Source organism: Lethenteron reissneri, chromosome 6, assembly GCF_015708825.2.
Source record: "Lethenteron reissneri isolate LAM-NWPU_2019-01 chromosome 6, ASM1570882v1, whole genome shotgun sequence".
In the NCBI taxonomy this organism is placed as follows: Eukaryota; Metazoa; Chordata; class Hyperoartia; order Petromyzontiformes; family Petromyzontidae; genus Lethenteron; species Lethenteron reissneri.
The window spans coordinates 7,403,248-7,428,185 of NC_083784.1; the positions used below are offsets into that span (position 1 = coordinate 7,403,248).

The following is a 24,938-nucleotide window of genomic DNA, read 5'->3' on the forward strand; positions in this document are numbered from 1 at the left end:
GTTGGTCGAGTGATGAGCGTTGGCCAACTTCGGTGGCGAGTGATGATATGTGTACCACCGATTAGTGCGGTTGGCTTCGTACGCTGCGAAAGGAACTAAACTATTTTTTAATTTACCAGGTAAGGCCCACCGAACCCAAAAGCTCTTTTTTTTCAGACGTGACCTAGCCAAAAATAATGGCTGAATGAAGTGGCTTATCATGTGGAAATGTATTGCAGCCAAATACTGCAAACGCATGCTTTCTAAATGTGGAGGGAAAAACCCGAGGACCAGGAGAAAAATCCATGCAACCACGGGGAGACCATGCAAACTCCAAATATACAGGCGTCAGGGTCGGGACCGAACCCACGGCCTCCTGCATATTGGGCAACGTAGTTAGCATCTCGCCACCGTGGCGCCCCGAGAATTTCAACGTGCATACCTACCTGTCCTGAGTCCCCTGATCCCCACTAGCGAAGTATGCTCACGTAACCAACCCAACGACGGGCATGGAGCGGGTCGGCCACGAGGCTCCGAAGCCGCATGCGGCTCTTGAAGGACCGCTTCGTGACGTTACCACCGTCTCGTAGTCACCACACAGTGCATTGTGGCCGGATTATTGAAATTTTGAAGGACTTTTTTCTTTTTACCAAGTAAAAAAAAATTGGCTCTCCTTGTTGTTTTGGTTTCCGAAGCCTCAGGGTAGGCCTTCACTCCAACAGCTGATTGACAAAGGGCTGTACATGATAACATTTGCAGTCTCTTTATCAGTACGCTGGCATGGCAAGCCACCTCTCTCGCCGGAGAGGGGGAACGAAGGCCCCGGGGTGGCAGTTGGGCCGTGTTGGGGACGGGGAGGGGTGCGTGGGGGGTGCGAGGGGGAGATTCGTCAAAGCGCGCGTTCCAATTTCCCCAAGGCGGTTTCCTCTTCGCAAGGGAAACGCTTTGGGAGCGACAGAGAGGGCCGGGCTTCTCCCTAACGAGCTCCAGCCCCATATCCCCTCCGACCTCCTACTCCCCACCCGCCCCTCCCCGGGGGATAAACTGCAGAAGTGAAACGATTGCCCCCCGTCGTGCCGTGGCCAGTCAGGTCCGGCCGGCCGGACGGACGGACCAGGCCTGCACGTAACTTGTGTCGTCTTCGCGTGGGAGACGCAACGTCTGGCCGCGTTGTTTAGAACTCGGGTACACCACGCACACAGCATACAGAGATGTATGTATTACAGTGTGATGGATTTCTTTTGCACCGTACGTCGCCAACTGTGCTAATCAGAGGAGTGGTGGAAGAAAAACTAAACACGAAAAGCATGATGGGAGCTACTCAATCAGTTCTGAAGGCTTCTAGCCCTATGGGGACCTAGCCCTATCAGCCACAGGAGCAACAGACAAGGTGCAAGCGGTATTAGGGAGCACCTATTAAGGTCAACTAAACGAAACTTTTAAATCTTACCAGGTAAGGCCCACTGAGCTTTGTAGCTCTTTCTAAATCCTTTATATTAAGTTCACGCTTGCTTGCGCGCTTACGACCGTGCAAATCTTTCGGTCGTTTTCTTACCCACTTCCCGTGATCCAATCGAGCTGACATTTTGCACACAGACTCGTTGTGTGTGACAATTAATTTTCGTGAATTTTTTTTTCCAAAATTTTACACTGTTTAGGATTTTTTTTTATATGTAATTACCAATTGCTTAATGGTGGCAAGCAATCATCTGACCCATAGGTGGCAGCCATCTCAAGCCAAAGGACGAGAGGACTCTAGCCGCCACGCATATAAAGGATTTATAGTGAAAAACTTTGTTTTTACGGGTTAATTTTTATTCTGAGGCGACCTGGCCACAAATGATCACTCAACGAAGTGGCTTATCACGTGGAAATTCATAGCAGCCCAATACTTTAAAACGCAAGTTCATTCTAAATGTGGAAGACAAGAAATCTACACGACCAAGGGGAGAGAGACACGCAAACTGCAAAGACACGGGCGTCGGGGCCTGGATCGAACCCACGACCTCTTGCATTCCAGGCGCCACCGTGGCGGGATATCAATGAGGCCAGCGCCACACCGAGCCCCTTTGCCTCGCACCGTGCGCCAGGCACTCACTTGAGGCCAAGTTCATCTAGGGGAAGGCCGAGACAGTTTCGGATTCATCTTCTTGGTTCTTTCGGTAAAGTCACGTAGCAGGGAAATAATAAAATAATAAAAATAAAACATAATAAAATACAATTCTCACGACGTTTCGGCCACAACGCAAGCAGCCGAAACGTCGTGAGAATTGCATTTCATTATGTTTATTTTTTATTATTTTATTATTTCCCTTCTACGTGACTTTACCGAAAGAACCAAGAAGATGAATCCCTGCAGTCACGAAAGCTTTAAATCGAAAAGTTTCGGATATTGATGTACCGCTGACGATGGCGCTCGGCCGGATAACGAACCCAGGTTTCGCCGGGGTTAAACGGTCGAATTGATTCATGTTTGAGTCGACGCAGAAAATGTAAAACGAAGTTAACCTACGCGTGAAAAAATAAAACATAAACCTTTCAACTCCAGTTACGTTTATTTGCTGGAACATTTATTTTCGCCGGTTTTACTTCGAATTGCGCAGAGACGCGACGATGAGAATTCCCAGTGTGGCATTGCGGACGCTTTCATCACCATCCCCCGGGGGGTTTTCCGGACCGTACCGAGCGTCGTTTGGCACGACGTCCGACGTTCCGCTCCACGTGCTGGTACGGCCATTGCCAGCCGCTGCTGGACACGAGGGATAACGCGACCTGCCCCGTTCACTTCCTGAAGAGGCTCCCGCCAAGCAGGACGCGGAACGAAACGTCGGGACATCATGGCGAACGGAGCGCGGCAACAACTTGACAGCGCGTGGTCGCAGAGTTTCGCGCAGTGCGAGCGCGAAAAACCCCACGCGGCGGCTTTTATTTAACGCAGCTCAGCCATGGGTGAAGGGTGGACCCGCTGGGCCTAATGGGGCACTTCACAGAGCTGGAGCCACGGTCGTCGTAACGGCGCCACGCGTGACGGCTCTCGACGCAGCGGTCGCGAGTTCAAGGACGCCCGAAAAAGCCTTGGGGGCGAAAAAAGTCTCGAATCACCGGCTCGGTTGGGCAATCGATGGCAGAGCGGGCAAACCTTAACAGTGCATCCACGCTCACGGCTGGTGCGCGTTGTTGCGGTGGCATCATCGGTGGGCAGCTTTTCCGGCTGTGGTTACAGCGGGGAAGAATCTGTTATTATCGTTCCTATTTTAAATCGCCATTGCTCAGCACCGGCCCAAAGATCTCACCATTGCAAGCGCTATTGAAGATTTCATTGACGGCGTTGATACGTTCACCGAGTTGAGCGGTTTTTGCGGAACGCTCCATGGACGCAGAAGCTCCTCCGCCTGCGGAGCTACGAGCGCTGCGAATGATACGCGATGAGCACGACACACGCTGAGCACGGAGCACTGATAACCAAGCACCGAGCACGAAGCGCCCAGCACAAAGCACGCCTTCCACTCCCGCGAAGATCGGGGAACTGTCGCTGAAACTTCATCGGAATTATTGATATTGGAGTTTTTATATCCAATATCGCATTTTGGTAGTTTGCGTGTCTCTCTCCCCGTGGTCGCGTGGATTTTTCTTCCGGGTCCTCCGGTGTTTCCCTCCGCGTGTAGAATCGACGTCACGCGTTTCGAGTATTTGGCCGAGATTAAATTTCGACGTGATGAGCCACTTCGTTGAGCGGTAATTCGTGGCCAGGTCGCTTCTGAAAAAGTGCCTCAGTGGGCCTCATCTGGTAAAATATAAATAGTTACGGTCGACTTCTGTACATGTGCTGGCAGCAGTTCCAGGCAACAAGGCACGGGCCATCCATACGGGGCCGCGGGGTCCGGGGCGGCCGGTGTGACTCGCCGTACCCTCGGGACGGCCCATTCCTCGAGTCCGGAAAACAGAGTCACCCCTCCCGTCCGGAATCAGTGCAAAGCTTGAAGGGCGACCGAGCGGGTCGCCGCGTCACCCGCGCTTCGTCGCGGCACATCCTCTCGCTCTGGCGGGACCGTCCTAGCGGACGAGCGGGCGGGCGGGCGGGCATCACACGGCGGTCTCCCCCGCGCCGGGCTTCACCCACCCGTCCCTCGCCGCTAGGCCCCTCCCGCCGCGGCCCTGCGGGATGGCGGCGGCGGCCGCCAGGCAGCGTCCCCACGCGCGCGCCGTCTTGCCCGACGACACCCACAGCACAGAGACGACGGCCGGCAAGAGCGACGCCGCGATTCGCAGGCACGCCAGCGCCACGGCCGCCACCACCTCTTCCCGCTCCTCCTCGTCCTCCTCCTCCCCCTCCGCGCCACCGAAGTGGAGGTCGCCCGGGGGCAGCAGCAGGTCGCGGGCGAGGCAGGCGAGCCAGGCGGCCTGCAGCGCGCCCGAGAGCACGGCGAAGGCGCTCAGCTTGCCCGTGAGGCGCTCGTGCTTCTCCTGCTTGCGCCCGTCGCGCCGCAGCTCGGCGCGGATGCGCGTCAGCGACACGATGCTGGCGCCTGCGTGGGACGGCGGTTGGCGTCGTTAGGCAGTTGGTGGCGAACCGACGGGATGCAATCACGTGACTATCCATAATCAAAGTTTTTGGGTTAGATCGCGTTATTTATAAATGTGTCGTAACCCTCCACCACACGACATGGCCAATCAGTAACAAAGTGTCACGTTGACAAAAGATAAATAGTTCACTACTTTAGCCCACCGGTGTGTTGAAGAGTGAATCCACAACATTTACTATTTCTGAGTACGACGTTTCGCTACTAGAAACTCGCACTGTAGGAAACCAGCCGCAACTTGGAAACACAGACGGTGACTCCAGAAGATGATGATGATGATGATGACACCTCAGGACAAATCCTGTGGACCTCTCGGACCCTGACATCATCTACTGCTGCATCTCATGATGCTGTCCAGTGGCCATCGTTGCGAAAAGAGATTTATTTTTCGACGGGAGTTGTCACCCGATTAAATACAGTACACTTCACTTCACCGACTATTCTTAATGACGACGTTCTAAGAACTGTGCTGAGCCAGATCAATTTAAAAAAATTTTTTTACGTCAAATGATGCACTCCCACAAGGCCGTGTGGGGCTGATGGGATGTGTCAAAATTACTTTCGTATGTACAGTAAAACTTTGGATTGCGAGCATAATTCGTTCCGGAAACGTGTTTGTAATCCAAAGCACTCGTATATCAGTTGTGATCACGTGACGCTCGGCAGACAAAGCGTATACATGTACTACTCGTATTGCAAAACCTCGCTCGTTTATCAAATTAATATTTATTTAAAAAAATTGCTCATCTTGCAAAACACTCGCAGACCAAGTTACTCGCAATCCAAGGTTTTACTGTATTCTGTGCGCTGAGAGACATTCTTTTGGGAAGGAGGCGTATGCGGTACTGCTTCTTGAGCCAAGGACGAAGGTTCCCCCCCCCCCACCTCTGGCTTAGTTAGGGAGTCTCCGGGCCCCGAGGTGTGCATCACGCTGCGACTCCTCCCACTGCCTCTCCCTGCCATCCCGCGAATCGTCACAATCTAGGGCCCCGATTCGATGCAAGAGTTCGATTAACTTTCGTCCGCCCAGTTTGTGTTCTCCATCTCATGTGCCCGGTGTGTTCCCTATCCAGTCTCGCAGGCCTCACCTTGAACTCCCCCGTCTCGTTTCTACTGCCCCGTTGGTAGTCTCTCTAGCCCGCTCTATTCACCTGGAGGAAACGCAACTCGCACTTTGAAATCATTGACTCGATTGTCAATAATTCATTCTCATGCCGTACCAATCGTTGCGTGCGTATCAGAAGCGAGCAAAGTGATTTTACTCCACTGCCTGCTCAGTGGCCTAGACTCACCCAACAATTAACAGCATTAGGGGCTTGTGTTTTTTATGGCGCTCAAGTGCAATGAATCTCGGAGTACCGTTGGAAACAACAAGAGGACCGGTTCACCTCGTGTCAACTGTGCGTGCACACCGAGCTTGGCCGAAACTGAATAGAATAAATTCTCCGGTTTGCTTTGTGTGGTCGTTGGTGGCCAAGCTGAGACCATAACGCTCACAACAACCGAAAGCCTGGTGGCTAAGCCACGGGTGGTTGCGGCCTGGATTAATTAATACTTTATTTATTTATTTTACCATCCAGGTAAGGCCCACTGAAGCTATGTAGCTCTTTTTAAGAAGTAACCTGGCCACAATTGGTGGCTCAACAAAGTGGCTTAATCACGTGCAAATGTATAGCAGCCAAATACTCTAAACGCGTGATGTTGATTCTAATTGTGGAGGGAAAAAAACTGAGGACCCGGAGAAAAATCCACTCGACCACGGTTAGAGAGACAAACAACCTCCAAATATACAACGGGAGTCAGGGTCGGGATCGAACCCACGACCTCCCGTATACCAGACGAGGTAGTTACCATTTCGCCACCACGGCACCCAATTCAAAACCAGGACTCTCAGCTGCTCTGGTTCAACATCTCTGCCAAGGCCATTATGAATCACCTGTGAGAGACACCCAACCCCCCAAAGCTTGATCCGGTACCGAACGCAGATTTTCACACCGCGCAAGCGAGCTGCTCCGGGGGCGGTAAAGAGCCAACCGGCGCGCCTGCTCAGGACGTGCGAGGCTTCTGGCCTCTTGTGAGGCTGGAGTTTCACGGTTCGGTTGTTCTCTGGCTCGGCTTGCCAGATGGCCAACGGAGAGCCACCCACGCCGCACGAGCGTGGTTTGGATGTGCCAGTGGAACGGAGCTACAGAGGTACTGACTCATTGACCTTGACATAGCCATTATGAAAAATCGACACTAATTGCATGCATGTATGTTGAACCGCAACATACATAGCCTACAGTGCTGACCGGAGGTGCAGAATTGATGTATTTGTGTAATTTGTACCTACATACTTTTTATTCATATTTGGTGACTCGCTTAGCTTTCCCATACTTTGCACTACGATCGTGTTGTTGTAACTTTCTGAGCCCGTGCTCCTTCTGAGCATCTATGAAAAGAGCTTCACAGCTCATCGGATTCCTCCTCCTGCAGTGTCAATAAAGATTCTGATTGTGAATGTATAGGCGTGGGTCTTACCACCGCTCCAAAGACATCCGCTCGGCGTGGAAGAGTAGGCAGTGGCGTGAGCAAACAGTTGTAGGGCTGCACCTTTACCTTTGTTTATCTAGTCAGCAAATAAATCGATTCATAAAAGCCTCATCTATTGATACTTCATCTAATATACGACTCACAATGTTACCGGCCTTTGCAAACCCACTGCTGCACGAAGGCTTTCTATCCACCGCAATCCCGTCATGTGTTTTTTTTTACCATACTTCACCACGCTGGGCCATGTGGACGTAGCCACCGGGACTCCACCCCCCAAAGGTATACACACAAAGCGTTTACCGTACCCATGAAGACGGCGCCCGCAATGAGGTACAGGGCCAGCGGTGCCAACACCAGGCCGGCGAGGACCCCGAGGCTGTCCGTGCGGACCCGGCAGGTGCCGGTGAGGGCATCGGCCCGCACGGCGCGCGCTGCCAGCACTCCTGCGGCCTGCAGCGCCTGGCAGGGCCCAGGCCGCCGCGTGGAAGAGCGCGGCTCGCTGAGCCACGGCCTCGGGGCCCCACTTGAGGCCCGCCGACAGGAACCAGGAGAGGCCTGCAGCGGGAGCCATTTGGGTTGTTAGGCGGTTGACGTTGCCGCGCGTCACCGCGCCACTCGGCGCGTCTCACCGCCGCCTCCTCACCGTGGAGCATCACTACGCCCGTGAGACGTAAGGTCAACGATACTACCCACATGGCTAGGTACCGCATCGGCGACACCGAGTTCACCAGATTGCACCCACTCGATGGGCTTTCGGGTTGTTTGTTCGGCACGATGTCCGACGTTTCGCTTCCACCGTACTGGGTGCTTCTTCAGCGGGCGCGACCTTCCAACGGGCGAGTCCGCTCACTCAACTGCTGGGCCACGCAGCCTCACATTCCACCCTTAAAGATGAGTTAATAATAACGTACGTCATCGGAACGTCGAACGTCACCCTGAAACTCGCAAAGGGTTAAGTGCAGTTGTCTTGCTGTAGGGGGGCGATGTTGTCGCTGTGTGTAGTTTCAATTCAGTAATTCCCAGGTAATCTTTCATTTGGACCACAACTATGCGCACACAGTGACTTAGTATTTTCAAAATGACGTCACAGGAATGATTAGACAGCGCTTAGTATTTTTACAGTTAAAACACATTGCAGTATTAACCAGGGCAGTCTGCCGGGATCCGAACCATGAACCTCTGCAGACAAGCAGTGAACGCACCAACCGCAAAGGCAGCGTCACCGCCCCGAATGAGTTAAGCCTCACCCAGGCTGGGATGCTCGGCCGTGGGAGGCCTCGGTTTATAGGCATCGGTTTACAGGCCTCAGTTTACAGGCCTCAGTTTACAGGCTTCGGTGTATAGGCCTCAGTATACAGGCCTAAGTTTACAGGCCTCAGTTTACAGGCCTCAGTTTACAGGCCTCAGTTTACAGGCCTCAGTTTACAGGCCTCAGTTTACAGGCCTCAGTTTACAGGCCTCGATGAGTGCAGTGGCTCCAGATTGCCGTGGCTGTCACCTGTTATCGTCCACCAAGCTGCTCCAGTCATGGAGGAGTAGAAGATGGCGAGGAAGAGGCCCGCACACGCCGAGTTACTGAGGCCGTCCTGCGTGATGAAGAGGTCGCTCCCCTACGAGCCGGGACACAGCAAGAGGGACAAGGTCGTCACCGTCGTTGTCACAGAGGTGGTCACCACGTTGCTCGGGGGCTCAGCAGTTCCTGAGGGCTGAGTAGAAGTTTAACATAACCTTGCCGTATCGCCCGCAACAGACTGTTAGGGGAAAGTGCTGTTAGCGAGCACCTATGAAGGCCGGCACGGCAGAAGAGGGGGTTGGTGGCCAGCACCACGCCTGGCTGCCTTCGTCTCCCCAGCGCTGACGTTTTTTTTTACACCGCACCAGGTACTTATTTGAAGGCCAAGTCAACCTAGGTGAGGCCCACGACCATTTAACAAACTGCAGAACTAGAGCGATGACATCAGCTTGTGGAGGTTTATTGGTGGTGGCAGCTTTGGGAAGCCTCCCCAGGCGAGGCCTTCATCTATCAGTGGATTGCCAATGGCTGCCGCTGCTAGGTGAGGATGATAACATATTCACGTAAAACAGCAAGCCCACAAGTGCAGTGAGATCATGGTCCGAACTCGGTCACCAATGACCGAGTAAAGATAAAACGTCACTTAAACTTAGGCTTTGCAACTAATTTTGCTGAGCTCCCCTAACCTTAACAGACAGAGGGACGGACAGATGGACAGACAGATGGACAGAGGTAGTGGTAAAACCAGGGGTCGGCAACCTGCTGCTCCAGAGCCGCATGCGTCTCTTGAAGGGCTGCTTCCGTGACGTTATTTATTAAGGAACACCGTCTCGTATTCACGCTCATTACGGCGGCTCTTGAAATATTTAGTTGGTTTCTTTCTACCAAATTCGAAACAAAATGTCTCTCTTCTTCATTATTTCGGTTTACGACCCCCCTGGGTTAAACCGCCGATGAGCCGGTGCACGGTACGGCGGGAGGTGGGGGGGGTGGGAACCGTGGCTCACCGCGGCGTCGCACGCCACCCGCTCGTGGCCGAGCGCGAGCCTCGCCACGTAGGCCGCCGCGTGCACCGCGTGGCTCGCCGCGAAGAAGCCCACGGGCCGCTCCGGGTAGGGGAAGCGCGCCGGCTCCATGAGGAAGGTGGCGGCAACCGCGACGGACGCGAGCAGCGCCGCCGCGGCCCACGCGCCCATCCACGCTTCGAGGAAGGCGGCGCGGGGACCCGGCGTGGCCGGAGCGCAGCGGGGGACGCACGCGCCCAGGCGCTGCACGAACACGAAGCGGTCGGGGTGCAGCAGGCCCCCAGCCGAGTGGCAGCTTGAGTCCGAGTCCAGGCCGCCGGGCGACTGCAGGGGGAGGAGCCGGGTGGGGGGGGGGGGGGGTCACCAGAGAGAGGCAGGGGTCACCAGAGGGAGGGCCAGGGGTCACCAGAGAGGCAGAGGTCACCAGAGGGAGAGGCAGGGGTCACCAGAAGGAGGGCCAGGGGTCACCAGAGGGAGAGGCAGGGGTCACCAGAGGGAGAGGCAGGGGTCACCAGAGGGAGGGCCAGGGGTCACCAGAGGGAGAGGCAGGGGTCACCAGAGGGAGGGCCAGGGGTCACCAGAGGGAGAGGCAGCGGTCACCAGAGGGAGGGCCAGGGGTCATCAGAGGGAGAGGCAGGGGTCACCAGAGGGAGAGGCAGAGGTCACCAGAGGGGGAGGCAGAGGTCACCAGAGGGAGAGGCAGGGGTCACCAGAGAGAGAGAGAGCCAGGGGTCATCAAAGGAGAGGGAAGGGGTCACCAGAGGGAGGGCCAGGGGTCACCAGAGGGAGGGCCAGGGGTCACCAGAGAGAGTGCCAGAGGTCACCAGAGGGAGAGGCAGGGGTCACCAGAAAGGCAGGGGTCACCAGAGAGAGGGCCAGGGGTCACCAGAGAGAGGGCCAGGGGTCACCAGAGGGAGAGGCAGGGGTCACCAGAGAGAGGGCCAGGGGTCACCAGAGGGAGAGGGAGGGGTCACCAGAGGGAGGGCCAGGGTCACCAGAGGGAGGGCCAGGGGTCACCAGAGGGAGAGGCAGAAGTCACCATAGGGAGAGGCAGGGGTCACCAGAGAGGCAGGGGTCACCAGAGGGAGAGCCAGGGGTCACCAGAGAGAGGGCCAGGGGTCACCAGAGGGAGAGGACCAGAGAGAATGCCAGAGGTCACCAGAGGGAGAGGCAGGGGTCACCAGAAAGGCAGGGGTCACCAGAGAGAGGGCCAGGGGTCACCAGAGAGAGAGGCAGGGGTCACCAGAGGGAGAGGCAGGGGTCACCAGAGGGAAAGGCAGGGGTCACCAGAGGGAGAGGCAGGGGTCACCAGAAAGAGGGCCAGGGGTCACCAGAGGGAGAGGCAGGGGTCACCAGAGGGAGAGGCAGGGGTCACCAGAGGGAGAGGCAGGGGTCACCAGAGGTTGACTACATCAGAGCGTAAGGAGAGCGTCCCCTTGAATATAGATATTTGTCACCGCACCAGCATTGATTCGTAATCCTGTTATCCGTCATCTTATCTGTCATCTTCTTATCCGTAATCCTGTTATCTGTCAACCTGTTATTTGTCAACTTGTTATCTGTGATCTTGTTGTCCATTTTCACTATGGGGGGGGGGGGGGGAAATTGTGCCATTTGTGTGTATCAAAGATACACGGATAAATAATAATTAACATTTTGCAGTGAAATTTAGATAACAAAAAAATATATATTTTAACCACCTCAATTTTACTGTATTTTTATTCAAATTAGCCTGAGCCTGGTGTATATAGCATGTCTCTGGAGAAAAAAAAGTAACAACGTAACTCAGAGGAAGATAACGGCCCCTTCACATACCTATCCCTCAGCGTAAAAATCAACGTGTTTACACATTCCATCAGCCGGCGAAGCCTTCCGGGACTGCATACAGTTCAGCAGCTTTGCTTGAACATGAGCAAGGAGTCTGGAATGGGTTTTGACACTCTGCGTCTCATTCAGCAGAGGCGGGCTCGTTCGGACCAGACACTGGTGACCTGCCAAACCTTCGTAGATGAGGACTGACGCTCTGCTAGACACGGCCCTGTTTTCGGCCCTTCAAAAGGGCCTTTTGTTTTTAAACGACCTCCATTTACTCAACTCGACTATTTTTTATTTTATTTTACCAGGTAAGGCCCACTGAGCTATCTAGCTCTTTTCAGAAGCCACCTTGCTATCACAAATGATAACTCAATGAAGTGGTGTGGAAATATAAAGCAGCCAAATAGTCTAAACGGGTGTTGATTCTAAATGTAGAGGGAAAAACCGGAGAAAAATCTACGTGACCACGGGCAGAGAGACACAGCAGGCATCAGGGTCGGGATCGAATGCACGATCTCCTGCATACCAAGCGAGGGGGTTAACATCTCGCCACCGATGGCGCCTAGATGATGGTACAGTATTAGTTGTGTTTAAGGTAGCACGACAACACGGGTGGGCTTTGAGAAGATGGCCACCTCCCCTTCAACTCTTGTTTCTCCTGAAGCCCTCTCATCAAACTCTTTGGTTTTTTCGGTAAAGTCACGTAGGTTTAAAAAGAAAACTAATAAATTAAATCACGACGTTTCGGAGGCAACACAAGCTTCCGTCGTCAGGTGAAACCGTCACAGCAAAATTGCTGTATCAAGTCATGGCCAGCAGACGTCGACATTGGCACGTAGCTCCTGAACACACTGCCGCTGACATCGTGCGCGAGTACAGACTGGGACCTGTGCGATTTCTGGTACGGAGATTTTTCTGCGTCTGGGCCTGGCCGTTGCAGCTAGGGACCAAATTCCAGAGGTGCGAGTCTTAACCCTGTCATACGCTCCCCTTGAGCTGCCAGCATGGGCTACAGCCGGTACTAAACACAACAGCGCCTGACTCACACTCACAAGGGTGCAAGCTCAAGTCCCGGTGGTTTCAGCCCATCGTTCCTTTGGACTCAATAAAACAAGCACCTCATTTTAGTAAAGGCAGCAGTGGGGTCACCCTTCAAAATAGATGTTCGCGTCAAATGGCGTGAGTAATACGTGTGTCGTAAAACCCCCATCTACCCGACACGGCCCAATTAATGAGGTTGTCACGCGAACAAAACGGGGCCAATTTAACGCTGCCTCAACAGCACCCACTGCAAGTGCTGCGTTGAAGAGCGATCCACACCACGTGGACGACTTCGCTTGTAGTCGCAACCAGCATCATCAGGCAGTTGTCAAATTAGTGGCAACTGCCAAAATCAATCGTAATGATTGGCCGTGCTGGGTGGAGGAGGGCTTACCACACATGTCTTACTTGAACCCAACGTGGTAAAGTGGTCATCCCTGTGGCAAGACTGGCCTCCACCATGGGAACGGGGAATTTACACCACACTCGCTCGGGACAACCTCTGCCGATGATCGTCACCCCATTGCTGGTCTGAACGAGAGGTGGAACCCTACCCATTCAACTTGGGTTATCCAAGCAACGGGCTCAGCGAGTTGTTGCGTTGGGATCGGAGCTTCACAAGAGTCAAGAACACATCACAGATGTGTGCGTGTGATGGGAGAACACTTTCCATGGGGGGGGGGGGGGAGAAGGGTGACAGAGATGGGCACTTGCGCCGACCAGCGTGGTGAAGTATGGTCAAACAACAACCACGATCGACATCGTGTGGGGGAAATGTTAATCCAGCAGAGGATTGACAAACGTCTGTGAATTGTCACTTTGAATGGACGCGATGACCTCTTGACCTTGGTAGTGTCCAGGTCGCTGAACTGCTAACCGCATACCACTTCACTCCCTTGTGAACGTAGCCACACAAATTAAAATAATCGATGATTTTAAAAGTTACTAGAATAATTAATTGTAGACCAAACTTCTAGATTCTCACCCAGAGCCGGAAGAACACCGGCAAACGGAGCGTAAGAAAGTTGATGTGCCGAATAAACACCTAATTCGAGACCCAAACATCGCACATCCTGGCTTTGACATTCCTCCTCGAAGACACTGGTGGAACAACGATCAACCGCATCAGAACATTCAACAGCCGATGTGCACAATATAACATGAAAGTCAAACCGCAGTTGTGCAATTGTGGCCACTCCTGCAACGAAGGAGGAACAGCGAAGCTACATGAACTCTCTCCTAAAACCCTCTCATCGTGACTGGCAGACCTCGACATTGAAATAGAGATACATAAAGACCCGTAGAGATACACAGAGACACACAGACACCCATTGAGATACATCAAAGACAAGCCGCAGTAATGCGATTGTGGCCATGTAACACAAACTACGGACCGTATAGCAAACCGCCGTGGCCTGCCCTCCTGCAACGAAGGAGGAACAGCAAAACTACGCAAACTCTCTCCCTTCTCGTCGTGGCTAGCAGCTGACCTTGACAATGGCATCTCGCCGTACGCATGAATAGAATAGCAAATTGTAAAATGTTTTCAAACACACACCTGTGAGCTTTAGGCCGTCTCCGTGCGTTTGAATTGCCTCTGTGTAATAATTTACACGCTTACGCACTTGTTTTAAAAGAACAGCCTAGGTTAAATAATAGTTTGTAGTGGTTGTGCCCATGAGAGAGCCTTCACAGTTTAATTAAACTGTATACAAGAGGATGTATTTTTAGGGCCTATTTATCCACTTCCATGTTGATGTTTGCTTCGTGTTGACAGACAGTCCGTCATATATAAATAACCCTGACTAAATACTTGTACATATATAATTTGCTGGTTTACCATATTTCATAATGCCTCATATCCAGTATTTTAATATCCCTGAACCCCTCTCGTCACAGCTAGCAGACCTTGAAATTGCCATCTAGCTCCTGAATCTATCCTGCCATGCGCTGGAGTAGAATGGCCCCAAAGTAAAGCCGCAAGCCACAGCTGAGACTATGAGCCAAGTTAACCCGGAGATATTCTGCGCAGACAAGTCTTCATCATCGCACGTCAATCATTCTCAGAGCTGCAAGGAGCCAAACAATCTATGGGAATAGTTTTTGTTTTAAAAGCACAATTTCTTGTGCAGTCATTGATGACTGAGCTGACACCAGAGGTCGCAAAAGGGTTTTGATTCCTTACCCGTACCCGGCCGCACCAGGGTCGCAAACGGGTACCCGTACCCGTACCCGGCCGTACCCGTACCCTACCCGTGCCCGGCCGGGTACGGGTAGGGTACGGGTATCGGGTACCTGATTGCGACCTCTGGGATGAAGCCATGTTGCAGGCGCGGGTGGGTTGATTTTAGGAACTTGAATTGTGAGAGGAGACAAGACGTTGGGAAATGAGTGACAAACGGTTACTCACCAGTGACTGACGGCCTACCCGTACCCGGCCACACCAGGGTCGCAAACGGGTACGGGTAGCCGGGTTTTGGGTAGGGTACGGGTATCGGGTACCCGGTTGCGACCTCTGGCTGACACCCTCAACTCACTACGAGGATTTAAATCACGGGTGACTGCTTGGGTTGCCACCTGTGCGGTCTAGGAAAAAAAATCAGGACGCAATGTTGTTTCTTTTTTTCGGCTTTTAACCGCGATTCACATTTTGCACCGATGCGGTGCGTCCCTTTGTGCTCACAACGGTGACGTCACCAGACCCCACGCGGAGTCCAGAGGTCAAACTTCTGGGTGAATCTGAAAAAAATCTGAATTCAGATCGTCTGGAATTTGGTACCTGGGTTTAGATTTGCTGGATTTTTTTGGTAAATATGAAAAAAAACTGGCATATTCGTCCATGCAAGGCACACTCGGTGTTACGGTGAATTATAAATAAAACATTTGTTATTGTGCACTTTTATGAGTCCAGTTAGAAAATCGTTTATCCAATAATGTGGATACTTTTAAGTCTCGTCTTAAAACCACATCTTCTTAACTCAGTTTTATTCTACTTAGCTTCTCCGTCTCTCTTGGCCTTTCCTTATTCTTACAAGGCGCCTTGAGACATTAGTGGAAGGCTGCCGGAATTTTTTAAAAATAATTATTGTTGATCACACATCGAAAGAGGCTCTCTGAAACAACAGCAACACCGTTTTGAGTCTGTTGCAAAACTGGCTCAGACTCGGGGACGGATCCCGAACGTGAGCCAGTGGCGTGTTCCAGCGTCTTTGCGCGAGAAACCCCCGAAACCGCGCGAGTTTGACACGCGGATACAGCAACAGGTCGCCGTGTATCGTATTCGGAGTCGATTTGGGTCCGCTGAAGTTCATACGCCACTGATCGGTGAGATAGGATGGATTGATGGAGACTCCATAATAAACCTTGTGCCGTGCGCATGTTCGTGTGTTTCACTTACACTGCACATATCTAACGGCTAACCTGGAATAATTAACGTACAACCACTAGCGTGCAATGCATGACCTCTAAATGGGAATGTAAAACCTGAACCAAGGCAGCCACTTGGGTAAATTATCAACCTAGAGGGGAGGCTTCCCACTACCGCCAGCTCTCACTGCCCGCTTGTGTACATGTATCCACGTGTACATGTATCCACGTGTACATGTATCCACGGCAAACACAAATACAAGCGCTTTTGATTTGACACATCCCATCATCCGCACGGCCTTCTGGGCGTAATGTTTTTGTTCGGCAGAATTGGTTTTGATACGAGCAAAGTGTGCACCGGTTTTGACATTCACTGTCCCATCAGCAAGTCAGGCTCGCTCAAAGCCAATGCTGGTGAACTGCCGTGTGTTTAGGGGGCAGGGCTCCTCTCACCGTACGTACCCAACCGATTAGCACGCTTGGCTACATTCGTTGCGAAAGAAGTTCAACGTACATACGTGCAGACGTGTGTCCTGTTTCCGGCCCTTAAAAAGGGTCCTTTGTTGGCATTTAGGACCCTCTCTGTTAGATACGGGTCCTTAAGCGAATGCTGCTGATGCAATCGCTCGCAGAAGCCGGTGCGGCCGATGAGATGAATAAAAAAATATTTTTTTATTTTATTTTATTTTTATTAATTTACATTTTTTCCTACGTGACTTTACCGAAAAAACCTAAGAGTATAAAACAATAATCTGTTCACGATGTGGAAAGGGAGAAACACGACGGAGGTTTTTGTGGCTGCACTCTCTCCGATGAGGTGCCGGGTCGTGCCGCGCGCTGTTCAGCACGATGTCCGGCGTTGCGCTACGCGTGCCGGGAGCTTCTTCAGCAACTGAGCTGAGCAGCTGAGGCACTCCCTCAATGATAGTGTCGCTGGCTGCTGCTGCTGCTGTTGGCGGTGTCTGAAGTGGGCCACTTGACATTAATCATGAGCTCTGTCACTTGTGAGCTGCGGTGCTTTGCTGTGGCTAGTGCACTGCGCGACGAACCTGGCGAGCCCAGTTCCATTCCCAGCCACGCCTCAAACCTCGCTTATTCATGCCTTATAACACGAGGGGGAGAGGGGAGTAGAACCCAAAAACCCATCGTCCCCGTGGGAGGGATGATTGGGTATCCTGTTGTCAATCAAGATTCTCAGATCATGACGGCTAATCCGCGACAATTGTCGTGGGAAAGAATCGTTCGCCCCATCGTCAATCATGGCGTCACACAAACAACGTGAACCCACCACCACCAAATACAAAGATCCCCCGAGTAGCCTTAACAAGCTGTTGAGGCAAGTGCTGTTAGCGAGTGGCACCTATGAAGGCTGGCACGGCACACGAGGGGGTGGGTGGCTAACACCACGACCGACCGCCTTTGTCTCCCAAGTGGCGATGTTTACACACCGCTACATCAGGTACTCATTTAACGCCGAGTCGACCTAGGGGAGGCCCAGTACCGTTTCAGATAATCGTCACTGGGTGTTGGCCGTGAGCGGGAATCGAACTCGGGTCGCCGGGTTCATAGCTAACCGTTACACTACCGCTCCTCCACCACCATTGCCACCACCACCACTCCCAACACCGCCACCACAACAACCAACACCACCAACACCGCCACCACTGTCGCGTGACCTCACCCTGCCGGCGCCGTTCCCCTTGGCCCCCGCGGTCCCGTCCTTGCCGGCGCCGTCGCCCCGCTGCTCCCCCCCCTCCACGTCCTCCTCCTCGGCGGGGCCCTCCATGCACATGTGCTCGGGCTCGTTGTGCGTGGGGAAGCGGTCGCAGGCCAGCGCCGGCGGCCACGCGTACTGGAAGTCGACGAGCACGGGCTCGCAGCGGCGGCGCACCGCTCGGCACATGCCGGCGCACGGCCCGATCGGCTCCGGCACGGCCTCGGCGCACAGCGGGAAGTGGACGGCGCACAGGAAGAACTGCCGGCACGCGACAGACGGGAGGGAGGTCCGCCGAGTTAGCCTTTCGACGAAAGCGTTTTCGGGGGACGCACGAGTAGCGACGGATTGAAGGCCGCCGCGGCACGGAGAGAGGGCCGGTCGGGTGGGCCGGCACCGCCACGCCCGGCCGTCCTTCGTCTCCCCAACGCTGATGTTTTATACATGCACCGCACCGGGTACTCGCGTTTAAGATTTGCGAGGATCGTTCTTCAACTTTTCCCGGTGACGTGAGACAATAACAATTGCCCGCGTTAAACGTCTGTACACCGCGTGACAATTTGACGTTTTGTGCCCTTTGTCGGGTGTTGGAGGGTCTTACGGCATAAATTAAGCCAGAATATTACGTGGCCTACCGCAGGATTCTATTATGACGTATCCAATTAGTGGAGTAATCGATTACTTACTTAAATGAACCAAATATCCCAGTTCTACTCTTGAGGCAAGTACAGAGAGCGCAGACAAAGCACAGTGAGTTGCGTTCATTTGGCAGCATGTCTCGGACAGAGGGCGGAGAACAGCCCAAGTACAGATGCAGACGCAGTGACGATGAACGTGGCGGGGGTTGCGATGAACACAAAGATGACCGATAGCCGTGCAGCTGAACAAAACCAAACATCTACCGGGCTGTAAAGGGTTGAACATTACCAGCCGTGTATTTGTGTTAAAGCCTTCATATATAAACACACAAGGGGAATTGACAAGGCGCATATTGGAGATTTTGTAATCATAGATTTGAAGTCCTAGACCAGGCCCGGGCCTGTAGGCCGCACGCTTCACGAGGCTTTGGCTCGAGCCGAGACGGTGCCACGACCAACCGCCGTCGCTAGCTGGCAAGGTGGGAAGAGCGAGCGACTTGAAATCACGAGTTCGTATTCTCGTTGACTCAGCCCATCATCTCTCCTTGGTCAATAAAATTAGTTCCACTTTGTGGATAAGTCAACAGCGGTCGTGCTATGGATAGACTCGCCCCTGCCGTAGGGATGTAACATTTTAAGCAGTGGCTCGAGGCTGTAAGCAGGAGTCAAGCGCCAGTGACTCGGGAGGAAATCACTTTCACTCGTGACCATGATCGTGACGCGGTACCACCACCACCGCAGCACCACCGCACCACAACTATCGCACCAACATAGCACCACAACTGCACCATCACCACGCCACTACCGCAGCACCACGACAGCAGCATCACCACCACCACGGCGCCGCCGCCACCGCCGCCGCCGCCACCGCCAGCTGCTCACCTGGAGCTGCGCGGAGCAGCCGTACTGCACCAGGGGGGTGAACGTCTGCAGCTGGAGCTCCGCGTCCGCCTGGCTCTCGTGCCCCAGGGGGTTGGGCACGCGCGTCGCGTTGTAGCCCAGGCCCTGGCAGAGCGCCGCACGGATGGGTTCGCAGCGCCGCACGCCAACGCCGGAGGACAGCTCCAGCGCGTCGTCCTCGGCGCGCGCCACCCCGAGGCCGCCGAGGGCCGCCGCGTCGTACCGCCCTGGGGGCCTCCCGGCGCCCACGCCGGCGCCTGCCGGGTCCTGGCAGGCGACGCGAACCGGCGGCAGCAGCAGCGGCAGCAGCAGGAGCAGCAGTGGCAGCGGCAGAGCCGTCGCGAACCAGGCTAGGTGCGCCGCCGCCAGGGACATCCTGAGCGGCGACCTCCGCCTCTTCATCGCTCGTCGGGCGAGCGTGGCAACGCCGGCTTCCACTCGGCGGCGCTGTTCATGAAGCCGACGGCGGTGGCCTTTCGTGCAGGCTCGATGAGAAAAATAAAATTCTACGAAATAAATATATATACGCTTCTTGTTATGATTTACGTTTTGTTTTTATCAAGGCACGGCAGACCCAGCAGAGAGCTTCAGAACCCCTCCAGTTAAATCCGTTTGTCACGCCGCATTCGACCGCGTTTGTTCAAAGCCAATTGAGAGCTAAAGATAATCATTAAGTCTGACAATTTAACTTGGCGTAGTAGGACCTGTATTTCTTCAGCTAGTGTTGGAGTTTGGTGAGCCGTATCCTGATACTAATTGTAGCAACTTTATTCAGTGTCCCCCCCCCCTCCCCCGAATGATTTTATTATTAAGGTTTATCGTTAACATGGCCACTCACTGACAGCAGCTACCTCTGCCGCACCAGCAGGTGCTTGGTGTAAGTAGGATCAGCACGGCCGCTGGTGACGGATACACGGACCCTCTTGACGCCACGCTGACGCGAGACGCCTGGGTCTGTGTTCGAGTTTTGCAGCGGGCTGCCACCTGTCCCACTGTGGGTGCTCCGTGCTGTGCACCTCTCTCGAGAGCACAACCACGGCCCAGTTAAACCGTCGCACGCACGCGGAGAGGGCGGTGTACGATCGTGCAACGAGCCGATTACAGAACGCCGGTTCCGTTATCACGTGCAGCCAAGGCTGCCACCACCAGCGTGGGTGCGAACGCTCCGGATCTGAAGCGCGCAAGTCTCAACGGTGGTCCTCTCCGTGGACATGTCGTACGGCTCCACGCCAACGCCCAGGCATCTCGCGGACTTCCCTCGCTTGCCGAATGACAAATGTCGCGGGCAGAGATGAGTCGCGACGGACTGCGGTGACCGGTTCTTCCTGAAACCTTTTCTCCTTCGATTTCGACAAATCCGCCGACGTCAAATCGGCACGCTGCGGCCTTCCAAACCGAAAGCGGATCGTCCGCGTGTGGAAAATCAACGCAGCGGTCCGGCTTTCTACGACGACGGGGGCTCCAGCTGACGTGTGTCGTTTAATTCCTTTCACGAAAGTCAACTTCGTGAGCCGCTCCGACCCTGAGTGGCAAAAAAGTGACGGATGATAAAAGTCAATGATTACCGTGCCATTTTGAAACGACGCGTGTCAGCTTTAAAAACAAAAAAACACCCTGGTTAATATACGACGCATTTTATATTATTATTATACAAAATGTGTAATATCTACTTAATAGGGGGGTGGGGAGAGAGTGGTGCAGTGGTTCACACACACCCAAACGAACCCGTGCAGTTTGGGACACGGCTCAGAGCGGTCCGCACTGCCGTCTGGGCAGCGACGAAGAGAGACCAGGGCTGCCCCTTGGCTCACGACAGGCCCTCATTCAGCAGTGGATCGACTGAAGGTCGCTGTGCGTGCGACACACGTCGATGGAGTAGTGTGGCTTGGTTAATTATCACTCCGGTGAATGATCAACCCCACACATTCAAGCGGCCCGAATGTGACAATAATGAGCCCAAAAGGACAGCAGTGCTGCATTCACTCGGGAGATTTTAGTGAGCACAGCACAAGTTGATCTTCTTGGTTCTTTCGGTAAAGTCACGTAGAATGGAAATAATAAAATAATACAAATATAACATAATAAAATATTTTATTATGTAAAAAGCAGACTATATGCCTCCTTATGTTATATTTAACAATATTTTCTTATGTTATATTTTTATTATTTTATTATTTCCATTCTACGTGACTTTACCGAAAGAACCAAGAAGATGAATCCCTGCAGTCACGAAAGCTTTGAATCGAAATTTAAAGCACAAATCGTTACTTGTTCAGAGCACACTCGGGCCCAAGCAGCCGTGGCTCTGCTGATGAGGCACTGAATGTCAAAACCGGTCTCAACGTATGCACTCCGAGTGAAGGCTGTGACGCTGATGGGATGTGTTAAATATTTTTTCTGCGTGCAGGGACAGGTATGTGCACGAGGCATATAGTCTGCTTTTTTATTTGACAGAGAATGTGGATTGCTGAGGACCATATGCATACAGCATAGCGTGGATTCACAAATAAATATATTCAAATCCCACTTGCCGTTCGACACTGCCCATCATTCCCGACGGGGTCGATAAAGCGACTACCAATTTCAGCAACACGACAACAACAAAAAAGCCCTCCAGTGGTTATTCTATGGGAAGGCCACTCAAGGGAATGTGGAATTGCCACCACTTGGCTCTGGGGACGCCCACCATTTCTTTGACAAAGTAGTGGAGATGCTTTATTTCAAATTTATTATAAATCATTTAATAATTATCATCGCAAGCGGTGAAGTACGGGAGGGAGGGACGGAAAAATTATTCCGTGAACAAAAAATTCATCCCAGCGGAAAGTGCACGGCACACAGGAAGAACTGCCACACAAAGACAAAGATCCCCCGTACAGAATTGAGCAGAGGGTTGTGGAAAGTGCCCATAAAGGGCGGAAAGGGCGGACAACACCACGCCCGGTCGCCTTTCTCTCCCCAGTGCTGATGTTTGTATGTACAATATGTTGAACTTAATCTTAATTTGGAGCTTTCGTGTCTGCAGGAATTACTCTTTGGTTCTTTCGGTAAAGTCACGTATGAAGATAAAAGAATAAATTAAATAATAGCATACGACATATGCTATTATCTGTGTGCCGATGTGTGTTCTCTCTCTATGTATCTTTGTGATATCTGTCTGCTTATATGTCTGTCTATAGTTTTCTGGTTAGATTTTTGCTGCTATTTCTTTTATACCTGATGATGATTGCTTGTGTTGCAATCGAAACGTCGTATGCTATTATTTAATTTATTATTTTATCTTTATACGTGACTTTACCGAAAGAACCAAAGAGTATGTTGAACTTCTTTCACACTGTACGTATCCAACCGTGCTAATTGAAGGTGCGGGGAAGGACAACAAACTAAACGCAATAAGCAGTTCTAAGAGAAATGTGCTTTCAAACTTTATTTAAAAGCGCATAGCTCCAAGTGGCTTCCTAATATATCGGAAAGAAGAGCGTTCCAGACGGCCGAACAAGCGCATGCAGTTGACCGTCTTTGTTCGATGGCTAGCCAAACATTGGCGACCATCTCGAGCCAATCAATGTTATACACATCGCAGCAGGTACGGTACTCATTTGAGGCTAAGTCGACCTAGGTGGGTTTGCGGGAGGGGGTGGGGGGGTCCAGAACAAGTTCCAATATTCGTCGTCACCGTAAATGGTGGCTAACCACCGCTCGTATCCCCACCGTCCATCAAGGACGCCACGCCTAAAGTCAAAGCAAGTCCTACAGCGAACACCGCAAAGTGACAAATCTCACCTGTGAGTGAGCGAGCGAGCGAGCGGCTGAGTGGACTCACGGGAGGGGGATGTGGCCGTGGCAAGGTGAGAGAGGGGAGCGAACCAAGCCAAAGGTGACGGCACCCCCAAAGTGACAAATCTCACCTTGAGTGAGTGAGCGAGTGAGTGGCTGAGTGGACTCACGGGAGGGGGATGTGGCCGTGGCCGGGTGAGAGAGGGGAGCGAACCAAGCAAAAGGTGACGGCACCCCCAAGCATCCCAAGGGCCCCCCCCAGATTCAAGTGAACGGAGGGTGTGGACTGAATAACAGCTCGAATTCAAGTTCCAAGTTCGTTTCGTTGAACCCAGCAGCGACAGAATTTCAGAGACCACGGACAGAAGGGGTCGCATTTGCAAAGGTGACCGAACACGCATCGTCAACCACAGCGACATAAAGTCACAACAAAAGCCGTGCAGTACAAATACCCATAAACACAACGATCCATAATAGAGGTTTTTTTGGGGGGGGGTTAGATCGTGTAAATATATAAATGTGTCGTTAAACCCGCCACCACCCGACACAGCCAACTAGTAAGGGTTGTCACGTAAAGAGAACGTGGACAATTCGTCACTAGTACAGCACTAACCGGTGCGTTGAAGAGCCAAGCCACAACATTTACAATCTGAGTACCAATGTATAGTCAGGTTCGCGTTAACGCCGCCCGTTGCAAAAGTTGTCACGGGTTCGACCCGTGCGGCCCGCCCTGATTAATGCTGCTGCTGCTTGCAAATTCAAATTAGCCACCTGCTGTCAAGGTGTGTGGGAGCCGTTCAAGATCCAGAGCCGTCACTCACAAGAGAGGACCATCGTGCCCCTTGCGTGATGATGATCCACGTTTCGGAGAATAAAACCAAACTATCCGCAAAAAAAACCAAATGCGTAGTCTTTAAACATCACTCATTGCCCCGTGCTGCTAAAAGAAATACACTCTGCAGGACCCTGCTGAAAACGAGAATTCACACACACACACAGCAAAACTGCACTCTACCTCCATAACAAGTCGCATGGCAATGAAACTCCCCCATAAAACAACAGCAACACAAATGAAAAGTGGCAACTCTCACCTGTGGCCACGCGTAACGGGGGGGTGGGGGGTGGGTGGCGAGCACGCTTGTAAGCGAGCGAGGCTCACGCGTTCCCTGGCAAGTTCTCTTGAGGTGTGAAGACGCGGCGATGGTGGTGATGGTGGTGGTGGCTCACACAGACAACACACAGACAACACACACACACAGGTCGTGCGGGAGGAGCTGCGTCTCAGGCTATCGCCCTCCAGATCCACCGATGTTTGGGCTCAACTCTGAAACCCCCAGCACCACCACCACGTGGGTCCATTGGGGGCGGGCTCCTCCCACATCCAGGAGGGGCGCGGTCATTCCCAGCCAATCGGCGTGAGAGACGATGAGACTCCTCCCCCTGTCAGTCCCCTCCCCCCACCACCAACCCCCCACCACCCCCCCACCCCCCCAACAAAACCCCCCCACCAAATCCCCCCATCAACTCCACAACCTCTCCCCCCCCACCGATACCCCCCACCAATCCCCCACCCCCCACCCCCCACCAATACCCCCCACCAATACCACCCATCCCCCCCACCACTCCTGCACCCCCCACCAACCCCCCATCCCCACTCCCACCCCCCCCACCGCCGAATGAAATGATGGATTTGAGCCCAGAAGATTGTGCCAATGATGGTTGACGTCAGTGGTTCTAGTAGGGACCGTCCATTGAGTAGGTACGCAGAGATCTGTCCAAACTTGACCCCTCCTCCCCTCCCTGTACGCACGCCTAACCCCCCCCCCCCCCGGCGAATCCTATAGAACGACCGATATTTAATCCACGCAGAAACGATCAAGGATTAATAATATTAACGTGTTGAAGCAAGCAGATCGTCCACCGCCGGCTGCATTAAAGAATGAAGTTGTGTGCCCTTAAAACGTCGCGAGGTTCAAACGCCGACTGGACCCAGTCGAACAGGTTACGTATTATAGGGATGTCGTCAACGCATCGGTCTGCTGTAACGAGGGTTAGTAC

General features: G+C 53.0%; 1 protein-coding gene across 1 annotated transcript; it reads right to left on the reverse strand.

Moving 5' to 3' along the window:
- Positions 1–3,935: 3,935 nt before the first annotated feature.
- LOC133354425 (frizzled-4-like) lies at positions 3,936–24,190 on the reverse strand. Its single transcript, XM_061571249.1, is given in 8 exon segments — positions 3,936–4,505; positions 7,397–7,550; positions 7,552–7,646; positions 8,590–8,701; positions 9,612–9,953; positions 17,533–17,826; positions 19,086–20,625; positions 23,972–24,190. Coding segments are annotated over 7 exon segments (1,860 nt in total). The 5' UTR covers positions 19,506–20,625; positions 23,972–24,190; the 3' UTR covers positions 3,936–4,062.
- Positions 24,191–24,938: the final 748 nt, after the last annotated feature.